This window comes from Mytilus edulis, chromosome 1 (genome assembly GCF_963676685.1).
Source record: "Mytilus edulis chromosome 1, xbMytEdul2.2, whole genome shotgun sequence".
NCBI classification, from domain to species: domain Eukaryota; kingdom Metazoa; phylum Mollusca; class Bivalvia; order Mytilida; family Mytilidae; genus Mytilus; species Mytilus edulis.
The window spans coordinates 89,009,050-89,023,515 of record NC_092344.1 but is presented as its reverse complement, the minus strand read 5'-3'; the positions used below and the strand labels follow the sequence as shown (position 1 = coordinate 89,023,515).

The following is a 14,466-nucleotide window of genomic DNA, read 5'->3' as shown; positions in this document are numbered from 1 at the left end:
ATATCATTAGTGCTACAACAGACAAACAAGAATATACATGCTGAAATATATCCCCTGATTAATTATCAGAAATGAATAGTTAAATGACAAAAAGAGAACATTCTGTTTGTAGCAATGAAAATAAGGTTCAAGTGAAGTGAAACCCGTCAGACTGATATCTAAACTTCATAGAACATCTATTCATCAAATGTATGTGGCTTATACCTTATAGCAGATAAAGGCAACAGTAGTATACCGGTGTTCAAAAGTCATAAATCGATTGAGAGAAAACAAATCCTGCTTACAAACTAAAACCGAGCAAAACACATCAACTATGAGAGAAAAACAAAGGAACAGCAGGAACACTGAACTTGAAGTGCAACAAAAACAAACGTGATCAGGAAATAATGAGCTAAACATGATAAATGAGAGACGGTCAATTAATATCTTAACAAAATAATATTCCCTGTTATATGTTTCACCTTTAACATTTTATCTTTATAAACATAAGAATTTAATAACTAAATGAAGATTCTTCGGAGAGACAAATAATTATCCGTGAAGGACATGGCACCAGCAGATAAATTTGAAACTTAGATCTTTATCATCTCATAATAGTAATCTAATACTGGTTGCTTTGGGGACATTTGGTAGGTTGAAACATAGGTATACTAATTTTATCCTCTAAGAATTGTTTTGATTTTGAAAACAATTTTCATGATTATATGACACTAGGTATTAAAAGTTGAAGGGGGTAGTTTAATTCAATTTTTTATTTAATACTTTTCAGAAAAGGAAACTGAAAATGTATTTGTTCAAAATAAACATTTTTTTTAAAATTGGGTTTCATTCTTCATTGCAAAAATACACATCCTGTATTCAAAGGACTATTATTGTTCAAAGAAGTTTGATAGGGACTTAGCTAAAACAATAACTGGTTTGATCAGTTAATAGTTTTAAAACTTTTACCTACTGTTTTAAACCAATCATTGATAAGTGTATCCTCAATCATTTATTCATAACAGAGGATTATTGCAGAAATATAAGTAAAATATAGACTTTAGGGATGTGGTTCATAAGTGTTTCTCGTTTTTCATACATGAATAGATTAGAACGTCGGTTTTCCTATTGAAATGGTTTTACACTAGTCAATCTGGGCCCTTTACAGCTTGCTGTTCGGTGTAAGCCAAGATTCCGTGTTGAAGACCATACTTAAAGTCTTTGACTTATAATGGTTTACTTTTATACATTGTGACTTGGATGGAAAGTTGTCTCATTGGCACTCAAACTACATCTTCTTATATATATTTACTTCAAGTGTAGATCAAAAGTACTAGTGAAAGGCAATGAATAAATCTATCATTTCTATATATCAAACGTCTAATATATGCATTTGTGTATCCAATCATAAGGTTAAGTATTAGTGTATTGAGATGTATAATGAAGACTCTGCTTTATTTTGGAAGACTGAAGTTGATTAGTAATTTGGTCAATATGATTGACATTTCAGGTGGGACATTCTAATTAATGCCCCCACTTTGTTTTTGATTGTTTGGTGATCATGGCAGTTGTCAATCATGCAGGCAATATATCATTACTCTTACCTAATTAAAATGACCAAATTAGTCTGTAAATTGACATAACTTAAGACTGAATGAACTTCTCCAAAGATATAACCCAATATTTTCAGTTTATATGTGCATATATGTACATAAGCGTGAAAACTACAGGGAACTATGTATCTGTGTTTATAGATTCTGTAGATTTAGTAGATAACCTGTGGAACTTAATGTTTGGAAGGCTGGTGCCATAGGAAAGACTTAGAACAATAGTTCCAATCTTTCCTTAAACAGGGAATGTCACCTTTCAACAGAAACATGAAAGTGTAAAGAATTTGTATAAGATAAATGATATAGATGATAAATAAAACCTAAACAGGTCTCGCTTATTCCTGATTAAATTGTGCAATGAGTGTTTTTCAATAATATTTTGAAAAACAAGTATATATACGCTGTATAACGTAAACAAAACATTATTACAGATCCATTGAAAATGATTTTGAGGGTCAAATGAACCCTTCCAGACAGACAATCATTCCTAACACACAAAACATAATTGAATTAATTTCATTATCTGAGAAACAGAGCTAACCAAAGACATGTATACATTCAAATCTTTCTATGCACCAATTAATTGTAACATGAACCCTGGAAGATCATCACATACTCCTTACAACAATTATTTAAGTCATCATTAAAGTTTACCTAACAATAATAGTGTCTGAAAGAAAGACCTTAACATGTTGACCAATGAATCATCAAAATAAGGTCATTCAAGTTTATGTGAACACTGCCCGACTGATGTTTTCCTTACACCAGACTTATTGCTAACAGTGTTCCAGGAACAGATCATACCAATAATTTAATGTACACAAATGAAAGATGAAAGAATATATGTTCAAAATCAAATAAACCATTGCAATCCATTCACAAAATATAGATTACTATTGCTTATGCTATCAAAGCAATAGACTTACATAGACAAGCACTTCGATTACTGATCCATGGAATGAGGTCAAGGTCAAGTGGCTATGCAATAATTTAATATACCAAATAAGTTTATTCAATTCACATGATAAAAAATCTATACTGTAGAAATTAAGTTTTTTAAGGAATCACTGAACCACGAAAGGCAATGGATATATGCCAGAAGGTAACTTCAGATTATTAGCTTTACTATATTATGGTCTTCTCCCATCTGAAATAAAAGCTTTTGACAAATATTTCATATTATGACCCTGGATACGTATCTAAATACAATAGGTGTACTAGTTCTTGTTAACTTTATGTTTGCAATCTTTTTCAATGTATCACAGAACATAAGTCTGTGTAGCATCTCATGTGGAGCAGGATTTGCTAACCCAACATGGGCACATAAGATAATCCCAGGTTTTTGGTGGAGTTCTTGTCTATCATTTTTTTACATTGTGTTTTGAGTACTAATGCTTGTCTTTTTGTCTTTTTCTGTTTAGACCATGCTATTGTTGGTTTACTTTTAACTTATAAAAAATGTATGTAAAACATGTAAAAAATTTGTCAAACTCATTAAAACATAAGATTTATTAAATGTACAATTATAGGAAAATATAAACGCAAAGTTTGTTGTTAAAAATTCTAAATAGATTGCATTAGTTGTAAAGTTTATAAAAATTCTCAACAGTATCTATTGAATTTTCAGGAGATCTTCCATTCTGAAAAAGAAAAACAAATCTTGTTAAATTCATTATGAACTGATCCTTATGATCAGTAAGTTCAGTGTTTTGAGCGTGCTTCTAGCAACTGTACAGTTTCCTTAATACAGAACTATTTTGTATTGTTTTCTATGTGCCTTTTGTTTTTCAACTAATTAGAATAAAAGGGGGGAGAACTGATTGTTAGTTATATAATTAACTCTTCTAAGGGTAGTTCTAGAATTAAATGCACTTTTTAAGACCTCAATCACCTATAAAATATCATTTATAATTTATTAAAAAATATTACAAAATTATTTGGAAAATGCAACCGTCAACAATTTATTGATTCAAATACCTCCAATCCCTCCCACCACAAACAATTGTGGAACAGCCCTAATATTAATAGTACTTTTTCTTGAGAGTTCAAAAACAGCTAACACCCACAAAAAAGTCACTCAAACTTATTAATGGTATTTGAAGGGAATAATTAGAAAGTAGAAAACAAATTCATTTGCAGAATCATAAACAGACCGATTGAAATTTGTGTTACAAAAAATTAAATCCTTCAAGAACCTGTCAAGCTATCACAAATAGCACTTTGATTGGATTTAATAAATATTCTTATTCAAATAACATTCAATTACACTACAATTAAAATGTTTACAACTGTGGAAAGAAGGACATTTAATCTTAACAACTATTTTTCTCCCAGTATTAAATGCTGTTTGGCTTTGCAATTATTTTTAAAATCTTTGACTTTGACTTGAAATGTTATCAATTTGTCCCCATACCAATCATTAGTGGGAAGAAAATGTCAAAAGCAAGGTTCAACATGAGTCACAATATCACATTTTACCAAGGGATTGTAAGAAACCTGTATGAATCATCTGACTGCACTGACATAATACACTAAAACCAAATCACTATGTTATTTTTACGTTTTCCTCTTATAGTTGTTTTCCTCTTATAGTTGATGCGTTTCTCTAGGTTTTAGTTTGTAACCCAGATTTGTTTTCTCTTGGTTGATTTATGAATTGACACTGGTATACTACTGTTGTCTTTATTTATTTGGGTAAATTATTCCATAAAACATTTACGGAATGACTGTAATATTTTTTCTGATTATGAAAGAAATAACACAAAAAATGTGGTTCACACTGAATAACGCGCGTAGTGGGTTATTTAACAGTATGCACCACATTTTTTATGTTATTTCGAATAGACAGAAAAAATATTTCAGTCATTTCTTATAATTTAATTCTAAATACCATTTTAAACCGTAGAAAACCATGAAAAAACGTTGATGACGTCACGGTCACATGACTAAATTATGTCTATGGGCTGATAACATAATAACGTCAGCCAATCAGAAGACGCGTTACATCCAATATTAAATTATATGAATATAAGGAGAAAAGTGTATGTTAAAGAGTTAGTAACCTAAAGATATAAAACCCACAAAAAGATTTCAAAAATTTCCTTTTGCTGCAATGTTTCTCATACAGACACACAAATATTGAAAAGAACTTTTAAACATTGATCAGCTATGGTTATACTTATTCAAAATTGACCTAAAAGATTCTGAAGGAAGGATATAAATTAAATTGTTCACTGGGGACTTCAATAAGAACTAATGTATCAGCCAAAATGAATAAACAATTAAGAGAATCTCATAAAAAAATTCCAATAATTTTAGTAAGAATTGAATTGGAAGTGCCATGTAAAGATATTTAACCTTTTACAAATGATTATTGAAAAAACACTACCTAATGATGCAAAATTTAGGATCACTGAACAAAGAAATGAGGTCAAGGTCACATCACTATGTTGTATGAAAATGTATACTGTCCATTGATTCTGTATGTCAAATATAGTTGACCTCATAAAAAAAAACTTCTTGACATTATGCTACAATTGAACCACAAAAAACAGTTTCTGCACAATTAGATGTTTGCCAGAAAGAAAGTTAAGACCATAACTCATCTGTAAAAAGTATAATTTTCTAGCTTTTCTAACTTCTGAAATGTGAAGGATTATACAAATAGCTGCCTACAGATTAGCATCCCTCATTTTCTGCCACATTCATTCAAGATTATAAAACATTGAGAATGACCTAGAAAAGTAAAAGTCAAATATTTGTGGCCTATTAGAATAAATGATTAAATGACATACCAATGTTACAGATAAACTTTTTCATCCATAGATCCAAGAAATTTAATCTCATCTCCACGTATACATAACTCCTCATGTGGCAATTTGGGACCTTTTCTTTCCTGAAATCAAAAATGAAATATTGTGTTCAATAAACATCCAATTAAGTCATGATATTGCTGACATTTAATTTTACTAATATAACAATTAACTCTCGGCCCCCATAGGACCTCCAGACATGTCATGAATCAATTTGGAAGACATCTGAAAGATCATTGTATTTATGTTTTAATGACTAAGAAAAAATTGATATATTTTTTGTTCAAGGAAAAAGGTTTTCTGATTTAAAGACTAGTACAAAGGTTAACAAGATATATATGCCATAGGGAAGTCTACCACAACTGTTTAATTGTCTGAATAGTAGACTACTCAGTACAACAGATGCACAGATTACATTATTATCACTTGGATGCTTTAGTGTGGTAAATTTGATCCATCTGTGAATTGAGCGGGTGGGCATTATACCTAATTGTCAATTATAAAATACAGTAGAAATGGTTGGAAAAATACTTTAAATTAAATCATTTACAACATTTTGTAGTTATCTATCAAGGATTATGAAATGATAATAACTTAAAATTTATAGTTACAGTATGGTCAACAACATACAGTGACAAAAAAATCCAATCTATGTTTAAATGCAGTCTATAAGGAGTTGCATTTATAAGGTGTTCTTATTGCACACTAGAGTGAATGGTCAAAGTTTCTAGGACATAATTCTGATAACAAAATCTTAGCGATTGTCAAAAAAAAAAAAGCACTTCTAGTGGCAAGTTTTGCAAAAATATTATTGCTTCAATTGAATTAATCTCAATATTAGACATTGACTAGAAGTTTACTTACTTGTAGCATTGAAACTCTCTCAAAGTTATCATCCCCACAATTCCTATAAAAATATAATGATAATCAAATTTACGATTGTAATAAGAATCTGACATACAATAAAATGCTATAAAGGCCAAAACTGTCTATGGACCTGTGTCACATGGTGCTGTTTTAAAGAACAGTCTTCAGTGCTATAAAGATTAATTACAAGGAGAATGTTTCCATGGGAAACAGATGATGCCCCCCTGCATATAACTTTATAAAGGGAAATAACTAAAGAACTGTAAAAGTGATGCCAACTAAATTGAAACTTGATCTACTGTATGTTTTATGGTTATAAGCATATGCATTGTGTAAGAGTCATAATATTTGGTTGAGGCAAACTAAAGTTTGAGAACAGAAATACGTTTTGGGAAGTATGGGAAGACCTAGATAATACTTTAAATAATGCCCTCTCTGCCATAGTTGGCCAAAAAAATGATCAAAAGTAAGAATTTTATCAATTGTTGTATGGCAATTAATCAACATGTATGCCAATGGTAGTTCCAGAGATTATTGAAATTTCTAAACCCCAAAAATGGTTATATCTTATATCACTTTAGCCAAATTTAACCAATTAGAGCAAGATTTGAACATTGTAGCTGATAAAAACTCAATAAAATCACACATTCATTTAAATTAAAGAAAATAATTATATTATCAAAGTAACATAAGTCGTAAACTTGAGGACTAATTCTAATTTTAAGCAAGATTTAGCAATACACCAAAAGCTTCAGATACCTACTACGAAATAAAATCTGTGAATTCAATTAACCAAATCTTGTTTTGTTTTCTAAATAAAAATCACGAGGAATACACTTGGTATTTTTGTTGGACTTGAGGTAGGAAGATGTACCATGCAAAAAATCATACCTTCCATACTGAGCCATATAGAGACAATATAAGAATAAATACACTGCATGGTCCAAGTTTAAATAAGTGTTAAATTTATATGAAGTAAACAAGTGAAGCCCAAAATCAAATACTAAGCAATATAAAAAATAACTATATTTTATGCTTTTATGACCAAAATAAATATTTGAGTTCAATCATGTATGAGAAGATATCATCAAATTCACCACAGATGTACCATAAAGTATACATTTCATTTTAGATGCAACATTCATTGACAAATTTTTATGAATGAATGCATCAAATGGAAACTGTAATTTACCAATATATTTTTCTGAATGAAACTGCACAATCAATAACAGCTTTAATGCTGTAACTATAAAACGATTTATTAAATCACTCTACTGATCCAGAGCAAATTTTCAATTAGATCTGGCAATGGATAATTCTCTACAGTAATACAAGTTGTAAAGATAACAATTTATGAGCAAGCAGTCTCCATTCATGACAAGAGCATTTAAAAAAACTTGAATACTCAAAACATTTTCAGAGTAGAAATGAGCATTATTGAAATTGTTTAAAAGTGATGTACATCAAAGGTTGATAATAATAGGTATATTTTAGTCATTAAGATGGAATGTGTGTCTTTCACCATCTTGGATTGTAAAAAACAGAGAATCTAAGGTCCAGATTTTGAATCAAGTTAGCAAAATTTGATGAAGGAATGCAGATAACTGATGTAATATAAGACTATAACTTATAAATATTAATATTTTTACAAAAGTATAGATAATTTTTGCTTGATTTTTATTGTTCTTAATTTGGCATTTTAAGGGGAGGTAGCTCTGAAATAGTGCATTTTCTGAAAAATATAAATGGGATTTTGCTATTTTGTATTTTAGCCCAAAAAAACGCAGGGTGACCCTATCTTTTCTTTTGATATTCTAAAAGATATCTCCTCGTATTTTATTTTACATTTCATCATTTATTTTAGCTTCTTATCACATAATGATGTTTTTTCCTATATAATCCATCCAAAATGTGTCTTTTTGTCACAACCTGTAGCTTGAGAAAATGCGCTGTGACCTATCATTTTTAATATATTTTTGAACATATATCAATATATACTAGGTTTCGGCACAGTATGAACAATTTCTATCATTTTAAAATTAGACTCATATACCACCTTAAATGGCATGGTTGTATCAAATAATATAATTTTGTAGTTAAACTGACCTGCAGGACTGTGTTGGTATTTTTTCTATACTGGATGTTCTATGATTACATTTCTTACACTTGAAGAAACGTTTCATCGTCTGTATTTTCACAATATTATGGTTCTGCTTTTTACATTCATCTTTAGCACTATGAGCTGTGTATTTACACTAAAAAGAAAGTATTCCAAGGAAAAATATAAAATAACAAGAAAACTGTTGGAATAAAGTGAAATACTACAAATATAATCACATGAAACTAAATAAAATAACTGAAAGCTAAAGGTTAAGAGATTTTAAAATATAATGAATCTAAAAGTTAACAGATTGAAAACTACAAAGCTCAAGGCTAATAATGTTATACCTAGAAAACAAAAGGTTGAAACAATATTTACAACATAATAAAATATTACCTGTTTACAAGTAAAAACAACCGTTTTAATCTCCATGGTGGAGGCCATCTTGTCCTCCATTTTTTCTTTCTTTTCTTGTACCATAAAATATCTATCCTCCATTTCTGCCTCCACCTGCAAGAAAAAAAGAATGCACTTAACCTAATAACCAAAAAACAAAATATAACTTGCAAGTTAATATTTTTGTCTAGCTAAGATAAACACAAGTGCACATACTGAAATGTCATGCCTGCTTTACTGATTATAATACAAATATTTGCTATCTTTTAGGTACAGGTGTTACAACTGGTATCATATCAAATTAACAAAACGTTCCATGAAATAAGGTCAAGGTCAGATGAACCCTGCCACACACTTTTTATCTTTCAATCATTCAATCAACCAAATTCAGTTCACTTATTACTTATTACTGAAAAAATGACTTAAAGCAAGAATACTAAAAATTTCCCAATGAAGCACAAACGTTTGGTGAAGGTCAGATAAACTTGCTAAAGGAACATTCCAAGGGTCCGGAAACGGTTATATATGCCAGACATGACCGATTCGGAAACTCAAAAGTCCTAAATCATTTTATTTTTCAACAGAAATAATTTCGGTCATTTCGTTGAGATCGAGTATTGCCATTTTGAACATATTTTTGTTATCGATTTTATGTAATCAAAATGCCACTCCAGTAAAGTGTTAGTGAGAGCCCTCCTGATAACTATATTAATGCTTCGGGGAACTATTGGCTAATGATTGTTAATCTCTTTCTTTACCTGTGTTTTTAATTCACACCTGGCTATTAATCACAAGCCCCGAACTCATATTATAAAGAAATTAAAATTCCGACTGTCTTCATTATTTAATTACTTTTCACTTAAGACAATTGTCAATTATGATTTAATTTACATAGAAAAAAAGATGTGTTTCACTACTAACACACATGCTTTGTTTACTATATATATGCATGCCTGAAATTCTCTTCTGCAGATTTGACACTAAATCTTTAATTTAAATGAATTTCATGCTAAATAAAGCAAGTGCAACTATTTTCATTAATATTCTTACACTTTTAAAGGTAAAATATTAAAAAGCTGATGTTTTCCTGTGAATTTGATAAACAAAACTTATCCCGGAAATGAGTCGAGAATTGTTTGTTTTAGTATTGTCGCATTACATCCCGTTTTGAATTTTGCTTCAGAATCGAAAATCGTAAGCGATGACTGAGAAAGTTACCATTGAGTCATTAACATCATTTTATTTTTGAACTGTTGCCTTCCCTAAATTGCTCTTATCGATTTTGAAAAATGGTAGGATAAATCATGAAGTAAATGCGATGCAACAGTGAAACAAGTTCATTGATGCTAGGAGTATGAGCATACTCATGCAGTTACAAAATTTTGACAATCATTTCTTTGAAAAGGGGCACCAACTTTTAAGTTATATGAAAATGACCGAAATTAGGTGAAAAAATTTCCGGATCCTGGGAACATTCATATTGCTTTTTATCATGAGAAACAGTCTCAATCATGAATACTTCATATTGATAACTGATCAATGAAAAGAAATCAATGTTATAATAAAAGGTATATAATGTGTAATCTTACTTCAGCAATAGCACCAGTGTGTTTAGATCTAGCTTTCATCAGTTCTTTAAACTCTGAAGAATTCTCATCAATATTTCCCAGCAGCTTGGATCTCTTCCGAGGACGTTCCTCTGTTGGCTCATTATTCTCCATGTCATGACCTAAAATAAATTTTAGTGAACAGATTATTGTAAAGATTGTTATGCCTATAACTGTTACCTGAAGTTTGAAAGAGTGACTCTTCTATCGTTCTTAACTCAACAGTTATTCCACTACTAGTATGTATCAAATCATAATTAAGAACTTTGTATGTAATTCTAGATTTTCAAATTTGACTTTCTGTCTATAGTTGTGTTGACATTACACTATAATTCAATGTACTGTTATAGTGGTGTACTACAACATTAAAGTTAAAACTTTACATTTGTGTTTGTAGTTAATCAACTCAAATTAAATTGTCTCATCAATATGTTTCATAAAAACATATAAGATACTAGAGTAATTAATCTCATTTTTTTTTTTTATATACTCAACATGACAACAGTAAATATAATTATATACATTAAAAACAAGAATATGTCCATAGTACACAGATGATGCCCCACTCACACTATCATTTTCCATGTTCAGTGGACAATGAAATTGGGGTCTTAACTTTAATTTGGAATTAAAAGTAGAAAGATCATATCATAGGGAACATGTGTACTAAGTTTCAAATTGATGTGACTTCAACTTCATCAAAAACTACCTTGACCAAAAAACTTGAACTAAAACTTTAACCTAAACATCGCTTTATCATTTTCTATGTTTAGTGGACCGTGAAATTGGGATCAAAACTTTAATTTAGAATAATATTGGAAAGATCATATCATGGGGAACATGTTTACTAAGTTTCAAGTTGATTTGACTTCAACTTCATCAAAAACTACCTTGACCAAAATTTTTAACCTGAAGCAGGACAAACAGACGGACAGAGGCACAGACCAGAAAACATAATGCCCCTCTACTATCGTAGGTGGGGCATAAAAATCTGTATTAACATAGATATAGGAAGATGTGGTATGAGTGACAATGAGACAACTCTCCATCCAAATGACAATTTATAAAAGTAAACCATTAAAGGTCAATGTACGGCCTTCAACACAGAGCCTTGGCTCACACGGAACCACTAGCTATAAAGGGCCCCAAAATTACTAGTGTAAAACCATTCAAACAGGAAAACCTGCATTAATTGACTTATTATTTTTATTATGAAGTTTCTCACTATCATGTATTCTTTTCTTGATTTTTTTATGAGCATCTGGAGACTTTTTCTTCTTGACTGCATTTGGATTTTCTTTCGTAATACCACCTTTGGCTTGAACTTTAGCTATAGCTTTCCTCTGAAAATTTATAAGGGTAAAATGAATGATTTAAAGACTTGTATTATTTACAACACATGTATATTGTATCTTTCACACAACTTGTACATGTGGCATTGTATTCATACCAACACTTGTACAAGATGACTTGTATTTATTACAACACTACTACTAGAGGACTTGTTTTTATTACAAGACTTGTTCAAGAGAACTTTTATCTATTACAATATTTGTACAAGGACTTGTAGTTTTTGCAACACTCATACAACAGAACTTGTATATTGTATTTATTACATCACTAGTACACCAGGAATTGTATTTATTACAACACTTGTACAAGAGAACACGTATTTATAACAGCACTTGTACCAGAGAATAAGTATTTATTAGAACACTTGTACCAGAGAACTAGTATCTATTATAATATTTGTACAAGGACTTAGATTTATTACAACACTTGTACAAGAGGACTTTTATTTATTACACCACTCATACAAGAAAACTTGTATTTACTACACTACTTCTACTAGAGGACTAGTTTTTATTACAACACTTGTACCAGAGAACTATTATTTATTACAATATTTGTAAAAGAAGACTTGTATATCGATTCTATGACAACATTTGTACACAAGGAATAGTATTTATTACAACACTTGGACAAGAGGACTTGCATTTATTACAACACTTACACAAGAAAATTTATATTTATTACAACACTTCTACTAGTGGACTTGTATTTATAGCAAAACTGTACAACAGAACTTGTATATTGTATTTATTACATCACTTGTACACCAGTTGTTGTATTCATTACAACACTTGAACAAGAAAACTTGTATTTATTATAATATTTGTACAAGGACATAGATTTATTACAACACAAGAAGACTTAAATATTGTATCTATTACAACACTTGTACATGAGGAATAGTATTTATAAGAGAACTTTTATTTATTACAACACTTGTACCAGAAAACTTGTATTTATTACAACAATTCTACTAGAGGACTTGTTTTTATTACAACAATTTTACTAGAGGACTTGTTTTTATTACAAGACTTGTTCAAGAGAACTTTTATCTATTACAATATTTGTACAAGGACTTGTAGTTTTTGCAACACTCATACAACAGAACTTGTATATTGTATTTATTACATCACTAGTACACCAGGAATTGTATTTATTACAACACTTGTACAAGAGAACACGTATTTATAACAGCACTTGTACCAGAGAATAAGTATTTATCAAAACACTAGTTCCAGAGAATAAGTATTTATTAGAACACTTGTACCAGAGAACTAGTATCTATTATAATATTTGTACAAGGACTTAGATTTATTACAACACTTGTACAAGAGGACTTTTATTTATTACACCACTCATACAAGAAAACTTGTATTTACTACACTACTTCTACTAGAGGACTAGTTTTTATTACAACACTTGTACCAGAGAACTATTATTTATTACAATATTTGTAAAAGAAGACTTGTATATCGATTCTATGACAACATTTGTACACAAGGAATAGTATTTATTACAACACTTGGACAAGAGGACTTGCATTTATTACAACACTTACACAAGAAAATTTATATTTATTACAACACTTCTACTAGTGGACTTGTATTTATAGCAAAACTGTACAACAGAACTTGTATATTGTATTTATTACATCACTTGTACACCAGTTGTTGTATTCATTACAACACTTGAACAAGAAAACTTGTATTTATTATAATATTTGTACAAGGACATAGATTTATTACAACACAAGAAGACTTAAATATTGTATCTATTACAACACTTGTACATGAGGAATAGTATTTATAAGAGAACTTTTATTTATTACAACACTTGTACCAGAAAACTTGTATTTATTACAACAATTCTACTAGAGGACTTGTTTTTATTACAACAATTTTACTAGAGGACTTGTTTTTATTACAAGACTTGTTCAAGAGAACTTTTATCTATTACAATATTTGTACAAGGACTTGTAGTTTTTGCAACACTCATACAACAGAACTTGTATATTGTATTTATTACATCACTAGTACACCAGGAATTGTATTTATTACAACACTTGTACAAGAGAACACGTATTTATAACAGCACTTGTACCAGAGAATAAGTATTTATCAAAACACTAGTTCCAGAGAATAAGTATTTATTAGAACACTTGTACCAGAGAACTAGTATCTATTATAATATTTGTACAAGGACTTAGATTTATTACAACACTTGTACAAGAGGACTTTTATTTATTACACCACTCATACAAGAAAACTTGTATTTACTACACTACTTCTACTAGAGGACTAGTTTTTATTACAACACTTGTACCAGAGAACTATTATTTATTACAATATTTGTAAAAGAAGACTTGTATATCGATTCTATGACAACATTTGTACACAAGGAATAGTATTTATTACAACACTTGGACAAGAGGACTTGCATTTATTACAACACTTACACAAGAAAATTTATATTTATTACAACACTTCTACTAGTGGACTTGTATTTATAGCAAAACTGTACAACAGAACTTGTATATTGTATTTATTACATCACTTGTACACCAGTTGTTGTATTCATTACAACACTTGAACAAGAAAACTTGTATTTATTATAATATTTGTACAAGGACATAGATTTATTACAACACAAGAAGACTTAAATATTGTATCTATTACAACACTTGTACATGAGGAATAGTATTTATAAGAGAACTTTTATTTATTACAACACTTGTACCAGAA

The 14,466-nt window shown here is 29.8% G+C and overlaps 1 protein-coding gene across 1 annotated transcript in view; it reads right to left on the bottom strand.

The window, feature by feature from the left end:
* Window positions 1-3,080: 3,080 nt before the first annotated feature.
* Window positions 3,081-14,466, bottom strand: part of LOC139515656 (protein MCM10 homolog) — a 49,389-nt gene continuing 38,003 nt past the window's right edge. Inside the window, exons 18-24 of the mRNA XM_071305286.1 lie at window positions 11,598-11,715; window positions 10,355-10,494; window positions 8,766-8,879; window positions 8,375-8,523; window positions 6,266-6,308; window positions 5,384-5,484; window positions 3,081-3,229 (exon numbers count right to left, since the gene is read on the bottom strand). Of these exons, the coding sequence (XP_071161387.1) occupies window positions 5,389-5,484; window positions 6,266-6,308; window positions 8,375-8,523; window positions 8,766-8,879; window positions 10,355-10,494; window positions 11,598-11,715 (660 nt within the window). The 3' untranslated portion in view covers window positions 3,081-3,229; window positions 5,384-5,388. The remainder of the gene's footprint in view (window positions 3,230-5,383; window positions 5,485-6,265; window positions 6,309-8,374; window positions 8,524-8,765; window positions 8,880-10,354; window positions 10,495-11,597; window positions 11,716-14,466) is intronic.